Here is a 21,166-nt window from a genome sequence, read left to right as displayed (position 1 = left end):
AATGAGGTCCTTGAACCACATCTGTTTATATTCTTACTATTTTCACAGAAACAGTATTATGGCAGCTTTGAAAGGAAAAAAGGACCATGGGTATTTCCCTTAGCTTTCTGAGCAAAGCTGCAAACCAAATGTATCAAATTTATTCAACAACATAAAGAAATTATTGCTTCAGTAGCTGACTCAGTGAAGTTGTGATTCTGTATGCATAACATGAAATCTGTAGATATAATTACTTTGTCAGGTTAGCATATCTTATTTGTGGGATATTTTATCATAACACATAGATAATATGTGATATGATACAATAACCTAGATAATACTTATATAGATAGAATACATAGATAATAATCACTATAAATAACATGTAAAATATGTCCTACATATATATATGAATGTTCAGATGGCTAAAAGGGAAAAAGATATGTACGTGCTCATTTGTTTTAAAAGAAGAAGTTTTCCCAACCTGCCAATAGAGTGCTATATCTGTGAATAATTCCAGTGATTTATTTTTCTTGGTACTTTCTTTCACCCAGAGAGAAGAAGGGAAGAGATAGAATTGCAACATGTCTTTGGCTTGGATTAAAGTTGACATCTTTTCATTTTTATTCTCCCAAACTAGTGCTTTGGCCTTCTGGGCGTGAATGGAGCAGGAAAGACCACTATCTTCAAGATGCTAACCGGAGACATAATTCCTTCAAGTGGAAACATTCTGATCAGAAATAAAACTGGGTATGAAAACCAAATGCTTCAATTTACAGAGCAGAATCAAATGAAACAAAGGAATAAAATGGAGATTTTATGTTATTTTGTTGGTCAGATTATTAAATCCTTAGAAAAATTAAACTTATTGAAATGAAGGGAAATTTTTAAATCTTTAAGTGTGACTGTGATAGCAGGATAATTTTACTCCTTATTATCAAAATTCACCAACCACCATGCTCAAACTAGAGCTACATTACTCACATTTGGGGGCCAGGAGGGACTCATCCCTTGAAACTCATCTGTGTTCTTGATCCTCTCAATTCAGATCTCTGGGTCACGTTGAGTCTCACAGCTCATTAGTTGGCTACTGCCCTCAGGAAGATGCCTTAGATGACTTGGTAACTGTCGAAGAACATTTGTATTTCTATGCCAGGATACATGGAATTCCAGAAAAAGACATTAAAGAAGTGAGTATAAATGTGACAAATTAATTCATTTGAAAACTTTTATTATTTCCATTCCCCTTCAAGATCCTCACAAGACCAATCGATAACTGGAAGACTATGATACTTTCCTCCTGACAATGGCAAAGGATGCAGTCTTAGCTTGATAGTGTGTATCATATGCACACCCTTTGAACTCAGCTTTAGAAACTCTTTGGTCCAAGTTGGTTCACTTACCTTCTAAGAGCTATTAAATAGAAGATCACATATGTATTGAGATCGTGGCTGAGCATTGGTTGGTGCTGCCTGTCCATCGTTATGGTATTCAGATAACATTAAAACACAATTCCCAAGTAAAAATAGAATAGCTTTCATTTTGATTTTTTGATCTGTGGCTTTGTCCTCCACTTGCATCTATCTGACTTTTTTAATCAAATAGCTAAACCTCAGGGAAGTTTCCTCTGTCCTGCAAACCTGGAGTCTTTTCTATGTCCACCAAGGATTTCACTATTTGTGTGGTCTATGTCAACGACAGAAATAGCCATCAGATCCCATAATTCCTAAGCTGGTACACTGAAGTCTTGATACTAGGTCAGTTTTAAATAGACTTAAAGCCTTTGTGACAATTCATCCCACAGTAAGAAGAGAAATGAAGCAGTGATGGCAATCAGTGAGAAACCTCCCTTGTGAAGGGCTGAGTTCTCTTAGCACATTTCAGTTTACAAGAGACTCCTGTGGCCAAACAGCATAAAGTACAATTCACAATTATGAACACACACAAACATAAAGCTGATGCACACGCTCAGACAATTGGAAAAGAAAAATTCCATCTGAAAATGAACTTCCAGACAACTGCTTTTATTTCTTTAAATATGCTATCAGTTTTTAAGTGGTCCTTTGAAAATAAAAATAAAATCTATGTTGAATCTAAATGTTTGCAATTTTTTTCATATATATTTGCTCATTATAAAGCTTTCTTTTCACAAGCACATTTTATTCTGTTTAGTATTTTAAGGGTTTGGCCAGAGGAAAGTCAACCTAACTTCTCTTTTATTGCCCACAGACTGTTCATAAACTTCTTAGGAGACTTCATCTGATGCCCTACAAGGACAGACCTACTTCTATGTGCAGTTATGGCACAAAAAGAAAATTATCCACTGCACTGGCCTTGATAGGGAAACCTTCCATTCTGCTGCTGGTAAGAGAATTGTGATGAAGAAAGGCTGCTAAATAAATAGAACCACATATTTAAATGTTTGTGCAACATTCCATCATCATTATTACAGTAAATATTTATTGAGGTTTTACTATGTACCGATTATGTACAAAGCACTTTACATATGCCATCTATCTCATTAAGGGAATTTCTATCGCCAAATAATTTGTTGCCACAATATGCCATCAGAAATATTTTTTTCTGGAGCTTTGGCTCTGTGGGTTTCACTTGGCAGGGAAACGGACAATAGCTGAAACAATTTCAGGGTATTCAAATGAATAAGTAAAGTTATAGAAATGGTAGAATTTGATTCACGCTTAACGAAGAAACTCATGGCTCTTTGTCTATTAGTACCTGATAAGGTGAACTAAGGAGGATGGACAAACTTTAGAACAATGTATTGTGCTAAAATTGTATTTCCTTGTTGGTTAAAAATGTGAGTTACTTAGCTTGGAATGTGATTGATGAAATACAGTACTATTTTACCTGAAATTTTTTGGAGGTAAGAAATACATTCCATAATTCTATTTCGTTAAGAGCTGGCACATTAAGTTGATCACCTGGAACTATAGATTATACTTAGGGATGACATAGAATTCCAGGAAAAATATTATAAAAGGTGTTCTCAGAGAAATGAGTTCGCCCTTATTTTGGAAGATTCACTTTGTTCAAGGACCTCCAAACTCTGAAAGAGCTTTAACTATATGCAATAAAAATACAGTTATAAATCGCCCCATTATTCCATGGATTAAGTCACACAGTGGACCAAATCATTTAAACTGCCCAGATAGAGCGATGCACAACTTGTCTTTCTATAATACCAGAAGCTTATGATATATTGTGTCTGCGACAATGGATACTTATAATGAAATTCTATTGTGTAAGTGTCCCTTAAATTGAACAAAACAACCCTTTGACACCCCTGTGAGATAATAGGTGTAATGCACTTGGAAATGTTAAAAGCACTATGCAAATGAAATGCAGGTTAAAATAGAAAGGTACCATGTTTTCTCCTATATGCATTTACTGTAAATGCTATCTTCTTCAAAAATAGGAGCAATGATGTATGTCCTTCAGTGTCTTCCTGAAGTTAATATATACCCCTTTCTTTAAATCTAATTTTAACTCTTTGCTGTAAAAACCAGTCTCCGATTATTCTATGGACATACTTTACTTTCTTAAAAAAAATTTTGTCTAATCTTGACCCATAGTTTGCTTTTCTCTTATCATCTGTCAGGCTCTATTATTGCTTGCATAGTTGACTGAAGACAGCATTTCTAATTTTATGGTGGAATAATTTTTTAAAGCATCATTTACTTTTTAAAAAAATCATTTTTTATCTTTCTACTTGGCAGTTCCTGCAATTCCTACTTTTATTCCCCAAAGAGTATTATATTTTAATTTGCAACATAAAGCTAAAACAACATATCAAACATATTAACTGGAAAATAAAACTTTGTTCTTTCTGCTTCACATAGCGTATTATCACTCACAGCACAGTTCTGCTATCATGAACAGGTGACAATCTTGTTGAAGTAGCTTCAAATATATACATGACAATTTGGTATGAAACCTTGTTGTAAAAGCCTTGCTTCGTCAGTAACTGGAGGAGAATTTTTCCCAAAGAAACCTAAGAGACAGGTGTAAAGTAACAGGGTGTCAGTTTCACCAAGGCACTTTTTAAAACAGACTGACAATTTTAAATGATTAATTTTGAGCATTTTACAGCAGCAGAAAGAAGCCTATTAAGTATAAAACAAGTTAGTCACAGGACTTTGCAAAGTGATCTCTGTTCTAGGGAAGGGAGATGTGATGATTCATATAAAAAACCTCATCAAAAATTAATTCGTTTGGGAAATGTTCTTGAACTTTTTTACCAAGGATGAGCCAAGCTCTGGTATGGATCCGAAGTCAAAGCGGCATCTCTGGAAGATCATTTCAGAAGAAATACAGAACAAATGTTCTGTCATCCTCACCTCTCACAGGTAAACTGAGTGTGGGAACTTTGAAATCAGTTGACACAATTTTATGATGATAGATGGGAGAAGGTAATTCTGTTTGATATAGATAGATGATGAATGCCCACAATTTTATTAAACTATTTGATGTTTATAGCAATGGAAGCATAGCTTGCAAACTTGCTCCCATTGCTATAAACATAAAATAGTTTAATAAAATAGTGAGGATCTAGCTGCTGTGCTGAGAGAGAGTCTAAGCAGTCTGCTTAAATACAAATTTATCATGCCCTTCAGCCCTCTCAAGCTCACCAGGGCCCTCTATTGCCTATCAAGTAAAGTTTAGAATCCTTAGGCTTTGTATGTAAGGCCTCCATCATCTGACCTCATCTGTATTTCCAGGATTTTTTCCGATGATACCCTTTCATATCAGTCAATCTGAATGACTCATGCTTCTGCATATACACACTGCCCTCTCCTAACGCCATGCCTTTTCTCTGTCTTTGCTTTCTTCCCGAAATTATCTCTTCACAAAATCTCCCCATGTCTCAATCATATGAAGTTCCTTCCAGATCATGCTTCCCTGCTTCTCCTCCACAAAGTAGACCCTGACTCCATTCAGCTACATTTGAGAGCTACTGAAGCATCTCTTGTGACATTGACCTTACATTAAATCATCCTCGCATTATAATTATCATACAGAAGAAAAAATACTAGATTTGTTTATAGTCAAGGAATTGGTTTGTATCCTAGCTTCACCCCCAGTGCACTAATATGTTGTGGAGTCAGTCATTTAATTTTCATTAACTTTTGTATGAAGTGGACCAGAGAGTCTAAGATATACTTCAGTTATAATAGTCCATTAAATTAGAGATTAGATCATCAAATACAAATTAACTAGTTATAAATACAAAAACATAAAAACCCACCAAATATGGAGTAAGAGTTGGGACCAAAGAAAAAAAGAGCTCAGGGTTATTTTGGAGAAGTTTCTTAGGAAAGGTGGGTCTTGAGCCAAAGCATGAAAGGAGCATTAGATTTGATAAGTGGGCATTCCGGGTGAGAGAGATGGCATCAAGTACATCACATTAAAAGGAAATAGTAACTAACCTTATCTGAAGACACTGACTTTATATCTTAAAGTATTGTCCCTCTATCAAGGGACAAAATATTTAAAGAAACTAAATTTCTAAAGTGCCATAATGAAGCAGTTCGGCTCATGCTCCTGAACACAGATCCAGTTTAGTGTCCTACATGCTGTGAGTCTCTTCCCTCTTTCAGCATGGAAGAATGTGAAGCTCTTTGTACCAGGTTGGCTATTATGGTGAATGGAAGGTTCCAATGCATCGGATCTTTGCAGCACATAAAGAGCAGGTGAAGAACAAATATATTGTTTAACATGTTGTTTAAATATGTGTTGGGTAATCAATCTAATGAGGCTAAAATCAGCTTCAAGGATTATCTCAGCTGCCTGTTTTGCAATAAACAGTAAAATTGGAATGGAGGAACTAATCTATGACTCACCTTAAATTTAAAATATTTTTCTGAGGGTTTGATGTGTTTTTAGTAATACCCCAACAACCTAGAAGGCCTAAAGTCAAAAAAAAAAAATTCACAACTAAAATACTCTCAGAAAACAGTTGTAAAGTTTTGTCCAATAACAAATAGGTTACTTGAGAAATACATGAAGGCACAGATTTTATCTGGCATGCCCATTTGCCATTTACGTAGGCTTTCAATAAACTATTTAACATTTTAACATATGCAAAACCTTTCAATCAAGAACATATTGGGTATAGGGTGTATGGGTGGTTCGGTGGAAGAATGCTAGCCTTTCATGCGGGAGACCCGGGTTCAATTCCCATACCATGCACCCCCCCTAAAAAAAAGAATATATTGGGTATATAGACCTAAATATCATATTAATTAAAGTAAAATTAAATTAGCACCTTCTACTCATCAGAGTGTATATTTAGTTATACACATAAACGTTGCTCTATAATCATAAAGATGTTATTTTATAGCTCTATTTGCACAGCAGCTTTGCTTTCTTATAAAAGTATTAAGCAAGAAAGAAAAAAGGATGCTCCTAGGGAGTCTGTTATGATTTGTTTCCAAAACCTATTCTTGGTGTAAACAGTTAGCTAACATATTGATTCATTATTTTTAAACCCCAATGACTTTAACCTTTTTTGTTGACACTAAATCTCCAATGACTTGCCTCTTAAGACCTTGTTTACTTTAAGTTACAAAGTATTTAACCTCAGAAATTGACATCAATTGCCAAATCATGGATGTCAAACAAGTCAAGTTTTTATGTTTTCTTTCTAATGCAACTTTTGTCCAAAGAGTATGACTCTGCACAGTGGTAGAAATAAATTTAAAAATCATGGCACTGCACTATTTCCACTTTGCAGTATGCCTTGAACTTTTATGGCAAAGCAACAATCTTTATAAAAGAAAAGGGGCTGTAATCGGCAGCTTGGGTCCTGTTTCATTATCTAGAATTCCAGGGGAACTATTCTACCAAAATGTAGCTCAGATCACATCTTACACTTTTTTTTCTAGGTTTGGACGAGGATTTACTGTCAAGGTTCACTTGAAGAATAGCAAATCAAGCATGGACAGCCTGACAAGGTTTATGCAGCTGCACTTTCCAAAAACATACTTAAAAGTAAGAGATTGCCCTGCCATTTGATTCTGATTGGTTTTGATAGTCACACTCTAACATCATGGTGAACGTTTTCCATTTTCAAGTCAACTGCAGCTTGATTGCTTATCTTAATATGTTTATTCGTTCAAGACACATAAGATATCCTGAAGCACACCTAGTATGAACAAATAGAATCTTAAATTAATTTTAACATTTTTATAGCTATTTAAAATTAATATAGGGTGCATGGGTGGTTCAGTGGTAGAATGCTTGCCTTCCATGCAGGAGACCCAGGTTCAATTCTAGGACCATGCACCGAGGAAAAAAATTAATATAGTCCTTCTACATGCACTTACTCATTTTTTCCTTACAAAGGCTTTATGAGCAATTTTCAAATTTTCTACATTTACTAGTTTATCAATTGTTCATAGTAGGGAACTGAGGGATGACAGATATTTTTGGTTTATATGACCAATGGCTGGATTTTTTGTTTGTTTCTTTGGTTTTTTTTGGAAAATAAATTTCAGAGTTCCAGAGTGTCAGAGCAGGAAGAGATTATCTCTTTCATTCCCCTCTTTGGAAAGATAAAGCCACAAAAAATTGAACAGGACTGAATGGAAATCAAGTGCTCAAGTGCTCAAGTGCTCAGACTAATTGAAAGGTTGTGCAATTGCTCACATCTTACAAAAACATATCTGCACAGTGGATGGACACACACATATATGCATACATATCTCACATAGTACAAACTTAAAATAAATGCCCTTAACAGAAAAAGCCGTCATCATTACATCTTTGATATACAGGCAATTTGTAGAAAATGATTATAGGAATGATTGTTTTTAGAAGGAAATCAGTTCTGGAATGGTGAAAACAAATTAGAAAGATAGACTGAGGTCCAGTTCTCCCCGTATGATTTCTAGCAAGACATTGGAGTCTCTGAGCCTCATTTTCCTCATTGGCAAAATAGGAATAATAACATCTACTTCACAAGATTGGTGTGAGAACTAAATGATCAAGTATTCATACAGATACTCATGAACTACAAGTCATAATATTAATGTAAAGTGATTTTTTTTTGGCATGTGCAGGGTCCTAGAAATGTAAAGTGATTTTAGAGAATAAAAAAGAGTGCATTTTAAAAATCAATTCTTTATCTCTGCAACATACCTTTATCTGATCCTCCCCAGACCATGCCTAAGTTCTCCAGGAAATAATAGTTTTATCAAAGCCTTTTTTCTATCACCTAAATGAAAATCGAATTTAAAAATTAAAGGACACCTTTTCTTGCATGAGTCGCATGGGTTGTAATGCTTTTTCTTTTAGTGAGTTTCTGGGTTGAAATCTGTTCCTTCACTGAAGGATGATATTACATTCTTCCTAAGTCTGTTCCTCAGGGGACAGGTTCTATACAAGACAAATGAAGCACTCTCTAAATGAGACATTCTTTATAAGTTTGTGGTGGTTTCTAGAAGGGGGAATACATCTAGAAGGGAAAAAGCAAGAACAACAATCTGGGGGTGAAATAAGCAAGATGACTTGATTGCAACAACAAGTTGTTATGCAAAAACTATTTGTTGGGAGGAGACAAGGAGCAAAGAAGGGAGAAGAGGTTTTGAATGGATGTCTGGTTTTGATCTCTTCTGTCACTGCTTGCAGAAAGATTCTTGAGTTGGAAAACATCCTGACTGAACTAGTGTTTAGGAAAGATTATCATAGCTGTTTTGTGCTGCAATGAAGGAATGTGGTATATAGAGGTTCTAGGCTTGTGAAGAAGTCAATGAGGTAACAGATGTGGAGTGATGAGATTCAACTTAACAATCTTGGTGGTGGAAACTTGAGAGAAGAAAGATTGAATTTGAGAGGAAAAATTGCAGAGGAAAAATAAATAGGACATGGTAACATTAAATATGCAGAAAAACAAGGTGCTAAAGTTACTCCAGGATATAAGATCAGATTATTAGGTAGACAGTCATACCGTTGACCAAAATAAAGAAATGGAAAAGAATTTTAGGGTGAGTTGAGAAAGAATGAGACATTTGAAGGAGGTTTTTCCTTAGATAATGCTCTTGAAACTAGAGTCTTTAGCCAATATAAACTGAACAGCTAATTTCTAGCCTTTAAAAACAATTCTAACCTAAGGGTGAAATTTCTAGAAGTGATCTCTGAGAAAGCCTATGTTAGCTGAGCATAACCTAACGTGAAAGTCCACAAAACTTTTTTCCAAGCAAAACTGCAATGACTTAGTAAGTGCTCATGAATGTAGGCCACTTTGGAATTTTCATTAGGTTTTAAATTTGTTTTCTCTTCGACATTCACAGAACTTTTCATTTCATCTTGGAAAGCCGTTAGTTTGAAAACTACCCATTATTTATACTCTTACATCATTTCTAAGGGGATGAATTTCAGTATTTTCCTTAGCTCTTGGTAAGGAAATCTAAGGCATAGATATATCCAAGTCATTGTATCAAAGGCAGTTGTTCTAGTTTGCTAGCTGCCAGACTGCAACACACCAGAGACGGATTGGCTTTTAATAAAAGGAGATTTATTTTGTTAGTTCTTCAGAGGAAAGGCAGCTAACTTTCATCTGAGGTTCTTTCTTATGTGGGAAGGCTCAGGGTAATCTCTGCCGGCCTTCTCTTCAGGCCCCTGAGTTCCAACAACTTTCCTCGGGGTGATTCCTTTCTGCATCTCCAAAGGCCTGGGCTGAGCTGCAAGTGCTGAGGTATGCTGAGCTGCTTGGGCTGTGCTATGTTGCACTCTCTCATTTAAGCACCAGCCAATTAAATCAAACGTCATTCATTGCAGCAGGCACTCCTCCTAGCTGACTGCAGATGTAATCAGCAACAGATGAGGTTCACATACCATTGGCTCATGTCTGCAACAACAAAACTAGGTGCCTTCACCGGCCAAGTTGACAACTGAATCAAACTACCACAGCAATGTTACCTGACAATGCAAAAATATTTTTTCCCTTGGTTTCTACAGGATCAACACCTTAGCATGTTAGAATATCATGTACCAGTCACAGCAGGAGGTGTAGCAAATATTTTTGATCTGTTGGAAACCAACAAGGCAGCTTTAAATATCACTAATTTCTTAGTGAGTCAGACTACTCTGGAAGAGGTAAGATGGACATCATGATCGTGTGTGTACAATGTCATATATTAATTATTATGCATTCTGGTTATTTCTCTTTAAGGACGTTCAATTTGTTTTTAATTGAAGCAATATCTAATCCTACACCTGGAATAACTTAGCAAAGAGCTTAATTTATTTCTAACTGCACTTAGGGATGTTAAAAAAAATGAAAACTATTAACTAATGGAGAAAAGACGATTTTTCCATTATATACCTATCTCCATCAGGTCATATGTATGTGGAAAGCAACAAAACATTGCTTTCATTTATGAAATAAGTAGTTACTAATGCTTCTCTTTCTTCTTGATAGATTTTTAAAGGAACATTTCTTTTGATTGGCTTCCTGAATTAGGGTGGAATGGGAGTATCTACCGTAAATTTGGTGCCAAATCTTTAGACATGCAATATTCAGTCAGTTAAGGTGACAAATACAGAATTATTCTGTTGCATTTACATAATTTGTCTTAATGACATTTACATTCAATAACTTGAGTTTTCATAAGTCACCCTTCATCAACTTTGCACTGACTTAATTTATAGAACTCAACCAACCTGATACATATAACATTTGATCACATCCATCATTGGAACGAGTCTGAAAGTAAAACCTTTGGGGCTTCTAACCATGAGTCTATATATGGTGTTGCAGTTTATGGACAAGTTTTTATGGGGGGTTTTAGGCATTTTAAGGGGACCTTTAGATAATTATGACTTTGTCAACCCAGAAGGTTTAGTGGCTGTGTTGAAGTTCCCATTGTTTCATATCTAACAATCTATGACTAGTGACCAACTACCAGTGCCATGCTTGGTAAAACAGACTCTCAATAAATGGTTTTTGGATGACTCTATGACAAATAGACAATGATTTTAAACAAAGTAATTAGTAATAACTAATAGACAATGATTTTAAACCAAGTAATTATTATTTGATGACTCTGCTCATTAAATAATCAGCTTAGTGAACATAATATTAATATAGGCTTTCTACACAAATTTTATGTTAGTGTATTAACTCTTGAAATTAGTGAAATTTCTGTCAACATTACAACTAGTGAAATTTTTCTTAACATTATCCCACAGTTATTTGGTAAGGACATAGCTTGGGGTCCTTATTTATACCTGATAGAGAAATGGATGTAGATAATATAGACACAGATGTATCACTGTAGATGTTGCTACAGATATTTAACTATAGCTTTACATTTACATTATGATTATAAAGATCATAGTCATAGATATAGATGCAATTTTTAAACCCCAGTTAAATTTGAACAATGAAAAAAGTGTGTATATGTGTGTGGGCATGCACTTATGAAATCCAGTTTTCTTATTTGCTCTTCCATTGCATATTTGAAGGTGTATCAATTAACCTTATTTTTTCGTTTGGTTTACCAAGTGCTAACTGCTTTATTTCCCTTGAAAAATCAGGTCTTCATCAACTTTGCCAAAGATCAAAAGGCCTATGAAACCGTTGATGCCAGTAGCCAAGGCTCTACCGTAAGCATTGACTCACAGGATGATCAAATAGAGTCTTAGCACTTGGTCCTTAACAAATGGCCGATGACTTCATTTTGAAGAGCCACCGAAGATAATGTTTCCTGCAACTTTCTTAGTGTTAAAGTATTATATTTTATTGGAAATTACAATTGTGTACAATTAGCAAATAATTATAAATGGAAAGTTTTCTTTCTCTGATATGTGAATGTTGTTGCTATTGAAATGAATTCCTGAATACCCAACACTGTGAGCATGCAAGTGTATTTCCTGGTGACCCTCATGCAAAGGGGAAACCACCTGAAAATGGTGTATTTATTGCTTTCAATAAAAAGAGAGCTTAAAAGGCATCGTTATTAGCAGTTGAAAAGTAGACGCAGAGAAGAAAAGTAAGATAGTTTAGGGTGAGATAGTTTGCGTGAGCAAACGAAATAATTTATTTCCAGAAAATAACAGAATGAGCATCTCAGCATGAATACATGAATCTACTGTGATGTGTAAAGGAGTTAGGGTGAGGTTAACACTGGCAGTTTACAGTGTTTACAACGAATGTGTGTGTCATTTTCGGTATCTGTAAATGCATGGGGACAGATTGAACCTGAAAAAGTGCCTCTCTACCAGAACACAACACAGAGCCTGTTTACTTTGGCAGTAAATGGAAATTAGATTCATTCCTGCCATGTCTTTGCCAGTGGTAAGACACAGGACAGAGGAAAGAGCTTCTACTCTTGGGGGAAATAAGATGTGTCACCTTGGCAAATACAAATCTGGAAAACTGATAGATAACTCATGTTCTGCAGGCAGGCAATATTTTTAAAGCTTTTACAAAAACCTCATATTCCCCAGGAAACACTCCTGTCATGGAAATGAATATGAAGATCGTTTCAGCTAATTATCAGAATCATATATATGATTCAGGATAGACTTCTTAATAATGCCAAATTATATGGTCCTCAGGGAGAGTGCTCTATGTAACATGTGTTCATGTGTGTTTGTGTGTTTGTGTGTGTGCGAACACAAGTTTGCCAGTTTGGGCACAACTGTTTCTGTTTCGAAAATCAATAAACTTGAAGTTTCGAAAAAATGATTCATAAAGTCATTTCATTTGTTAGGAAAAAGCCAAGAACCTAAAAATGGAAGTAATGCAGCCCACACGATCCCCTATCATTTAGCACTGCTTACCTCTCCAGCCTCACCCCCTTCATTCTCCCCCTGGAGCTTTGGGATCTGGCTTCACTGGCTGCTTTTTCGTTTTTCCAGTGTCCCGAATTCCCCTCCTGGAATGCGCTTCCCCCATACTTTGTGGGCTTCAGAAATGTTATACTTTCTCAGAGAACCTTTCCTTTTTCCTTGCTGTTCCAATTTAAATCAGGCCACCATCTATTGATATTGTACTTTATTGCTCCTCCTATTTCACATCACAACAGGCATCATAATTTGTAATAAAACCATGAATGAAGCTGCTCTGGATAGGGTTCATGTAAATCAGAATACAGTGTAGAGGACAATATGGTCCATATTTTAAAACTTCAACTTCTGGGTTAGACCAAAGGAAGGGATGTTTATTTGGAAGAAAATTTATATTTTGGGTAGTGCATTACCTACCCAATTAACTTATGGTTAATTGAACACCATAAGTACATGGAATTTTGAATAGGGAGTGAGATCTTGCTGGTTTTTCCAGGTTAGTGTGATACCCTGATATATCCCAGAGTCATTTGGGCATTGAATAAAGAAGTATTTGCAAAGTCCCCTTGGGGGGACTAAACTTTCCCATTTGGAGAATTCTGATATTCTTGCAAACAGTGGGGACAACCAACCAATATGTTGAGCCCTCAACCTTGGGGTTTGCCCCTATAAAATTTATTGCTGCAAAAGATAAACTAAGCCTACTTATAATTATGGCTAAGCGTCACCCCTAGAGAACCTCTTATGTTGCTTAGATATGATGTCTCTCTCTAAGCCAACCCAGCAGGTGAACTCACTGCCCTCCCCTCTACAAGGGACATGACTCCCAGGGATGTAAATCTCCCCAGCAATGTGGGACAGAACTTCCAGGCTGAGCTGGGACCTGGCATCGTGGGATTGAGAAAATCTTCTTGGCCAAATGGGGAAAGAAAAATGAGACAAAATAAAGTTTCAGTGGCTGAGAGATTTCAAACAGGGTTGAGAGGTTATCCTGGAGGTTATTCTTATTCATTATATAGATATCCCTCTTTAGTTTATGATATATTGGAGTAGCTAGGGGGAAGTATCTGAAACTGTTGAGCTGTGTTCTAGTAGCCTTGATTCTTTAAGACAATTGCATGACAATGTAGTTTTACAATGTGACTGCATGATTGTGAAAACCTTGTGTCTGATGCTCCTTTAATCCAGGGTATGGACAGATGAGTAAAAAAATGAATAATAGGGGGGATAAGAAGTCAAAAAATTTGGTAGATTGAAATACTAATTGTCAATGAGAGGGAGGGGTAAAGGGCACGGTATGTATGAGTTTTTATTTCTTTTTCTGGAGTGATACAAATGTTCTAAAATGGTCATGGTGATAAATATACAGCTATGTGATGATATTGTGAGCCACTGAGTATACACCATGTATGGTCTGTATATATGTGAAGATTTCTCAATGACAATATTTTTAAAAATAATAATTTGTAATATAACCTGTCTAAACACATATATCTTTGCAGATAGGAACAAAATTTTTCTTAAAGAGGAAAATGCCTTTGTTGAGTAAAATATATCAACAAACCTTTTGGAAGAAATGGTGTAAACCTGAAAGCATGAATGTCTTCAGGAGACCAAGAAACAAAGAGATCAGTCTTTAGGAAATGAAAGAGGATTGCTCCTTGTTAAAATTGTGTTTGTGGTGCTGGTTGACTGGTTGTTTGCTTGCTTCTGACCAGTGTTGGGAAGGGAAGCAAAGGGAACGGCACAAAGGAAAGGTGAGAAGGGGGAGCCGGAGAGATGGTGGAGGCTGGATATCGAAGGAAGATGCAGGTCTGATACTAAAGTGGAGTGGTTTTTAAAACATGAATACCCAAATCATTTATTTTAACAATCATTTGTGGTGCTCAGCAATGCTTCAGGATGTCCCCATTACACTAAAAATTTCATTAAAGTAAGCCACACTTTCAAATGCTTTATGTGAGGATCTTATGGAAACAGGGTCAGAAATGTAATAAGGTCTTGTTGAAAGATGTGCAGATAGTGACTGCATTGCCACAAAGAAGGAGGTGCCTGAAGGGAGAAGAAACTACGAGACTGGGAAGTCCCCAGGCACGTGCTGAGCAGAATTTCTGACCACTACAGAACACGGATCTGGGGAGTTTCAGCCAATCTTACATACCTCGCCTGGAGCAGCGGAGCTCCAGATAGCCTCTGGATTATGGTATTTGCAGCTTTATTAGTGTTTAGTTTATATTTCTCTACCTTAGTAGACTTGACACTCTGTGAGGACAGGAGAGCTCATTTGATCTTCCTGTCTCTCCAGCCAGGTCCTGGCACACACATGGGGACATTGAAAAAATATTTGTTGGTTGACTGGATGAATAAATAAACAAATGAGAAAACAGAGAAGCTGGCATGGTTGATATCCTTACTCTGTTTAAATACCTGAAATAACAACAAATCCAATGAATTTTCCCATGAGGTGGGTTATTCATGGAGTAGAAAAAGGGAAGATGATGTCTGGCTCCATATTGCAGATTTTACAGTAATTCTACTGGGATGGGAGGATTTTGTTACCTTCTTTGGAATAAAAATTCTTGTATTTTGTGTTTTCCCTTTCTGCACATTTATTTTCTCTGTCTCTTTTTTTTCTGTAAGGATGTACTTTCTAAGGTTTCATGGTACATATTTACATGGAAGTAAGGAACACACAGGAAAAACTATTTGAACCCACATTCCTTTGGGCTTCTCTGCAATAGACAAAGTGTTTTGAGAGTACCCAGTTCTCAGAGGAATGGCTCCCCTTTGGATAGAACTTGCAAAATCTGCTTTTAACCTGATTGCCTCAAGGATTGTGGCAATTTCCACTTCAGCTAAAAAAAGTTGATTTTCAAAATATTGAAACACTGGGCACAAAATCAGAAAAATGAAAAATGGTATGTACAGCTACCTTCTCCATCTCTGCCTGACTGCATGACTTTTCCCCATGGAGATTACAGTCCCCTAAAAGAGCAGCCACTGTCAGCCGAGAAGGGGGTGTTGGCAAATACACAGGCTCTGTCCTTTTATCCCCACCTGAACCTGGAAGCCTACATTAACCTTCATTAACCTAAGCTTTTCTACACGGTTTTTAAATATAATAATAGCAAGCTAAAAGAGAATGATACTGTTCCTTGGAGATCAAGGATAATCCTATCACTCCCCAGGTAGGACTTCAAAATTATTCTCCTATTATGCAGGTCTTCCTGAACACTTCCTTAAAATGAAATTGAAGTATGGATTTTTTTATTATTATTTTTTAATTTAATATTATTTTATTAAATAATTTATCTGTATTAAAGACAGAGCTTACGGCTGGGCCACGGTGGCTCAGCAGGCAGACTTCTCGCCTGCCATGCAGGAGACCCAGGTTCAATTTCCGGTGCCTGCCCATACAAAAAAAAAAAGACAGAGTTTATGACCTTTCTTGACAAATGTGACCTGTCTAGCATTTCAAGATCTGTCCATGAATAAGGATTCTGTAACATGACATACATATGTAAAGCTTATTATTTATTTAGTACAGAGTTAGGCAATTTTTAAAAATTATTTTTTTGCAATTCTAACTATTGAGAAAGAACAGGTTGTTGGCATGGCAAACAGCTTACACCATCTCCCTTAATAATCCATACCTCCTGGTACTAATGTATTTAAGTAATCCGCTCGTCTTGAGTTTGACAGGACCTCTGACTTGTTTCTGACCAACAGAGTTTGGCAAAGGTGATTACATTACATAAGATTGTTACATCCAACTTGCTAGGAGCCGCTGTCACTTGCTGGGCTTTGATAAAGTAACTTGCCATGCTGGGGAGGCCACTGGCCCACAACCAGCAAGGGACTGAAGATGGGTGGCCTCCAGGGAACAGCCTGCAAGAAACTTATTTCCCCAGTTCAGCAGTCTGCACAGAACTGAATGCTGCCAACAACCATGTGAGCTCGGAAGTGGATTCTTCTCCACTAGAGCCTTCAGACAATAACCCAGCCCTGGGCAACACTCTGATTGCAGTCTTACAGAGACCCCAGATAAGCCACGGAGTCAAGCCACAGACACTGTAAAATAATAAACATGTGTTGTTTTAAGCTGCTAGATTTGTGGTGATATTGTTTCACAGCAAGATAGCTAATACACATAGGTAAACAGGAGAATCAAATCCAACTGATCATCAATGCAGCTTTTACTCCCATTTCCTTTTTTGATAGCATTGTTCCCTCAATCGATCTTTCACAAAGTATGTACAGCTAGTCACTACACACATGAGCATGTAGTTAATAATATTAATCCTGATCTTCAGGATGATTTTTCTTCTGTCTTGCTGGAGTTACTGATTCTTTAACTGACTTTCGTCCATACTAAATGCCATTATTATAAGACACAGAAATAAAAAGTCAGCCTCTGTAACTATCCATATTTTGTCAGCCACTAACGTATTAATCTAGATTTACTAATTGCTAACATTTATATAACAAGAGATACACATTCATATGTCATAAAGCAACTTTAAATATATAATAGATTGTTGCCCCAAGATTGGGAAATAGTATCAAAGGTATTAAATAACTTGCTTAAAACAACAAACATAATGTACTAAATTGTAGCAGCTAGCCATAGCTTTGTCAGCCCTAAATTCTTTCTCGGCCTTTCTTTTCTGATTTCTGTGGTTCTTTTTCTCCTACTTCATGTTGCTTCAATGAGGCTGTCAGTGAAGGTGACCCACTTAGAGCAATTAGAGTGGACACATAATCAAGGTTGGCCAAATTACCTTAATTCTCTTGAACTCTTTGATTAGTTTAGGTATCGACAAGTAACTCAAACAAGGTTAATTAATTATATCTGAATTAATATTCACATTTGGGGAGAGAAGTTTTTTCCCTTTTCCTAGGCTTGCTAAATTGGAAGGGATAAATCTGTTGTTTCTTAATGCCATCTTGCCTATAACGTAGGAATAGCTTGCCTATTAAAGCCAAGCAAAGGCAAAGAGAACTGATGAATGGAGTAATAGATCAAGCCTTGATGACATTATTTAACCACAAAATCTACCCATGCCTGAAGGACCACTCTAGCAGCTTTGGAGGGCAGACTGCAGGGAAGTAAGCAGAAGTCAGGGGAATATGAGAAATTAGTGCAACAGACTAATGCGGTAGCTGGGGACATGGAAAGAAGTAGTTGCATTGTGGACATATTTTCAAGGTAAAATGGGCAGGATTTGGTGACACATTACTGAGGAATGTGTAAGAAAGAGAGTTGACAAGAATGAATCAAAGGGTTTTAACCTAAGCAACTGGATGAGTGGAATTGTCATTTCTTAGAGAATGGGAAAACTGGGGAGGCACAGGTTGGCTTAGGAGGGAAAAAAATCAAGAGCTGGGTTTAGGATACATTAGATGGTACTTTATGGCACATATAGATGGTACTTCAAGCCATGAGTCAGGATGAGACGATTCAGGAAGATGAGTGTGGCTAGAACAGAGAAATTATGTAAACAGAGTGTCCTGGAGCATTACAGTGTTTTTAAGGTAGGAAGAAATATCTTGTGATAATATGTAACATGCAAGTTAAGAAAGTATTTCTAAGATACTTAGAATGGCTAGGTGGATTAAAATAAGGACCAAAATTAACCATTGGATTTCATATATTCATGGTTGACCTTGACCAGAGAAGTTTTCATGGAATGACAGGAAAGACTTGGGAATGAGTGCAATAAAAAAGGATGAAAGAAAATAGAGATGGATTATACAGTTAACTCTTTCAAGGGACTTCAAGAAAAGAGAGCTGAGAAATAGGTGGTAGTTGAAGGGGAATTACCAGTTTTATTGGAAGAGGGATCTTACACATCACAGCAAAGCCAGGAAAGGGTCAGTTTTCTTAGGGGCAGTGCTGTCTGCCTTGCTTGTCTCTGGGATGGGCAATGTTCCCTGTTTCCTGGGTACTGTTTTTCCTTTTAGTAGTAAGGGTTGAAGTCTGGAGTTGGCATAATTCGTGATCAGGTCTTTTTCTTGGCATGATCAGAATCTAGGAGTGCTTTCTAGCTTACTCATCCTTGCCCTTTGATGTCTGTTACATCTTTAATTTCTTCCATGAGCACCACTGTTCTCCCTTAGCTCAGAGGTCACTGAGTCCTTGCCAGAGTGGTTACCAGGACAGGAATACTGGTCTCAAGTCACTGAGCATGCAACAGGTTGAAGGTGGCTATGAAGAGCTGAAACCCAGTTTCTGCTTTACTATACCACACTGTGCAGCCTGGGTTACTTCAATGTGTCTGCATCCCAGAGTGAAGTACAGCAGCCTGTCTTCCATATTGACCTCATTTAATGAATACCGAACACACACATATACATGTACGTTTATGCCAATGCCAAAAGATTAAGGAATTAGTCCTTACATTCACTTCTGTCTTTCCTTCTCTCATGTCTCCTGTGTTTTATTCCTCAGGACTTAAAATGGGTAAACTCTCTCTAGATTTGATCCTCCTGTTAACTGAGAAATCAGGATTTAAGAAATAATTTTGATTACCGAATAATTATATAGATATATCTTTTTGCTTTCTGGTATATTGCAATAGACAGAGGGAAATACTTGAAATCCCTAAATTGTAATCCAGCTGCCTTGATCTCTGATAATGAGAGCATAGCCTTTATCTTCCGCCCCTGTGATTCTGAAAACCTTGTGACTAATCTTCATTTATACAGTTATCCAGTTTTTCAACTTTAGAGTCTTGTAATCACTAAAGACAGCCCCTAATGTTTATTGATGAAGGGTCTTGGGTCAGCCCAGAACTAACCCAACCCAAGTCCAAAGTTATCTTGATGACTGAGACTGGATCTAACCAAAATGGTCTGCCTGATATGCTTAATAGCTTAGACATTAACCTACAAGTCACTTATACCTCATTCTGCCATTTTCTTACAGACGTTCTGTGACTAAGCATGTAATCAATCTCCACATGCTCAATAATCAGTTCACTTCTAATTACATCATCTGGGGCCACTGTGCTCATTATCCTAAACCCTGCCCATCTTTTTCTGTAATAAAACTGTCCAAATTACTGCAGTTTGAGGAGACAGATTTTAATCTCTGATCTTCTACTATGCACCTAGTAATAAACTCTTTCTTTCTATGAAACTCTGGTGTCTCAGGGATTAGTTATTGAACGCATTGGGCAAAAGAATCCACTGCATCTGTCCAGTAACACTCCTTCTACAATGAACAGCAAACTTTAAGGCAAAAAGTATTCTCTTTACACTACAAGGGAACTTATGATCTTGAACTTATTTCTTAGTCTTCCAGACTAGATTGATAATGTACTAACAGGGATAGAGAGAGAAATGTCTTAAATAAATTTAACAAATCCATTCTTTAAATAATAACATAGCATTTAGGGTTGCTGTCCTGCTACATATTCCTATTTTATTTGTCATGAACTGAATATATTACCTTGGTGTTTCTTTCTATATTTTTTCTGGTACTTTTCCAAGATAAATGTCTTGGGCTACAGGGCAAAGTTATTGTTTAAACAGAAAGGCAAATGACAAAAAGCTTCAAAAAAAAAGTCTGTCTAGGCAGAGCTCTCCCACACAGATTGGCAGGCATTACCTTTTATTAGACCTCAGTTTTTCAGGCTCAGAATCATGACTCAACTGCACAGAGAGGGTATACCCCTCATAGGTGGACACCCACTAAAGTCTAGAAAACTAATAGACAAATCTGTATGGCAGATTTTTGATTTACATTGAGAACTTTAACTGAACACCCCCATCCTCCAGCAATTTTCTTTCCCCACAAGCCAACATATTTTCTCTCTCCACAAGCATGCTACATTAGATGTCAAGCCATAATCAGAAGGTTGTTGCTGAGCAGAGATTTGGACAAATTGAGTTAATTAGATGATTCCAAGTTTAATGTCATCAGGCTCCTGGAGCCTGAACCATCCATCTCCATAGTAGGATATACCTTCAAAAGATGCATCCTTGATTCTGAAATTTTCTTCCCTTATTGGAACTGATTGGGAGCCAAGCTCTGCCCTTTTGTCTCTCAGAAGCTCTTTTTGGATACTTCTATGGCCAACCAACCCTCTTTTGATGGACCCATGTCTTTAAATATAATAATATGTTACTTTTAACCAAGATAGTTTTTCACGTGTAGTGATTTTTTCTTCGTTAGTACTGATTTTAAACTTAAATAAGATCACTTCAGGCCCTTTGTTTAAAAATAACACGAAAATACAAGCTTCCCAGACCCTTCCCCTGGAGAGTTTGAGCCAATGCTTCAGTGATTGGGGCATCATTTGTACTATTAAAAAGCATCCAGGTGATTCTTACCTTCAGGGAAGTTGAAGAACTGTTGTCTTAGACAAAA

General features: G+C 36.7%; 1 protein-coding gene and 1 long non-coding RNA gene across 9 annotated transcripts in view; one reads left to right on the top strand and one right to left on the bottom strand.

The window, feature by feature from the left end:
* The window catches only part of ABCA12 (ATP binding cassette subfamily A member 12), a 157,599-nt gene extending 144,814 nt beyond the window's left edge, over nucleotides 1-12,785 (top strand). The window contains exons 46-53 of one of the 2 annotated variants that reach the window (XM_077155038.1): nucleotides 620-729; nucleotides 1,028-1,169; nucleotides 2,209-2,343; nucleotides 4,243-4,346; nucleotides 5,598-5,690; nucleotides 6,885-6,990; nucleotides 9,958-10,095; nucleotides 11,539-12,785. In XM_077155038.1, coding sequence (XP_077011153.1) covers nucleotides 620-729; nucleotides 1,028-1,169; nucleotides 2,209-2,343; nucleotides 4,243-4,346; nucleotides 5,598-5,690; nucleotides 6,885-6,990; nucleotides 9,958-10,095; nucleotides 11,539-11,646 — 936 coding nt within the window. In that variant the 3' untranslated portion in view covers nucleotides 11,647-12,785. The remainder of the gene's footprint in view (nucleotides 1-619; nucleotides 730-1,027; nucleotides 1,170-2,208; nucleotides 2,344-4,242; nucleotides 4,347-5,597; nucleotides 5,691-6,884; nucleotides 6,991-9,957; nucleotides 10,096-11,538) is intronic. The other variant, XM_077155039.1, reaches the window with a different exon arrangement.
* The window catches only part of LOC143678059 (uncharacterized), a 108,156-nt gene that overhangs the window by 13,522 nt on the left and 73,468 nt on the right, over nucleotides 1-21,166 (bottom strand). For 6 of the 7 annotated variants that reach the window (XR_013173035.1, XR_013173029.1, XR_013173031.1 and 3 more), the window contains 2 exons: nucleotides 3,855-3,991; nucleotides 964-1,126 (listed from right to left, as the gene is read on the bottom strand). This is a non-coding gene — a long non-coding RNA (uncharacterized LOC143678059). Of the gene's footprint in view, nucleotides 1-963; nucleotides 1,127-3,854; nucleotides 3,992-19,193; nucleotides 19,289-21,166 lie in introns of all 7 variants that reach the window. The other variant, XR_013173030.1, reaches the window with a different exon arrangement.

The sequence above is a fragment of the Tamandua tetradactyla genome, chromosome 3, assembly GCF_023851605.1.
Source record: "Tamandua tetradactyla isolate mTamTet1 chromosome 3, mTamTet1.pri, whole genome shotgun sequence".
Taxonomy (NCBI): Eukaryota; Metazoa; Chordata; class Mammalia; order Pilosa; family Myrmecophagidae; genus Tamandua; species Tamandua tetradactyla.
This window is presented reverse-complemented; position numbering and strand designations above follow the sequence as displayed.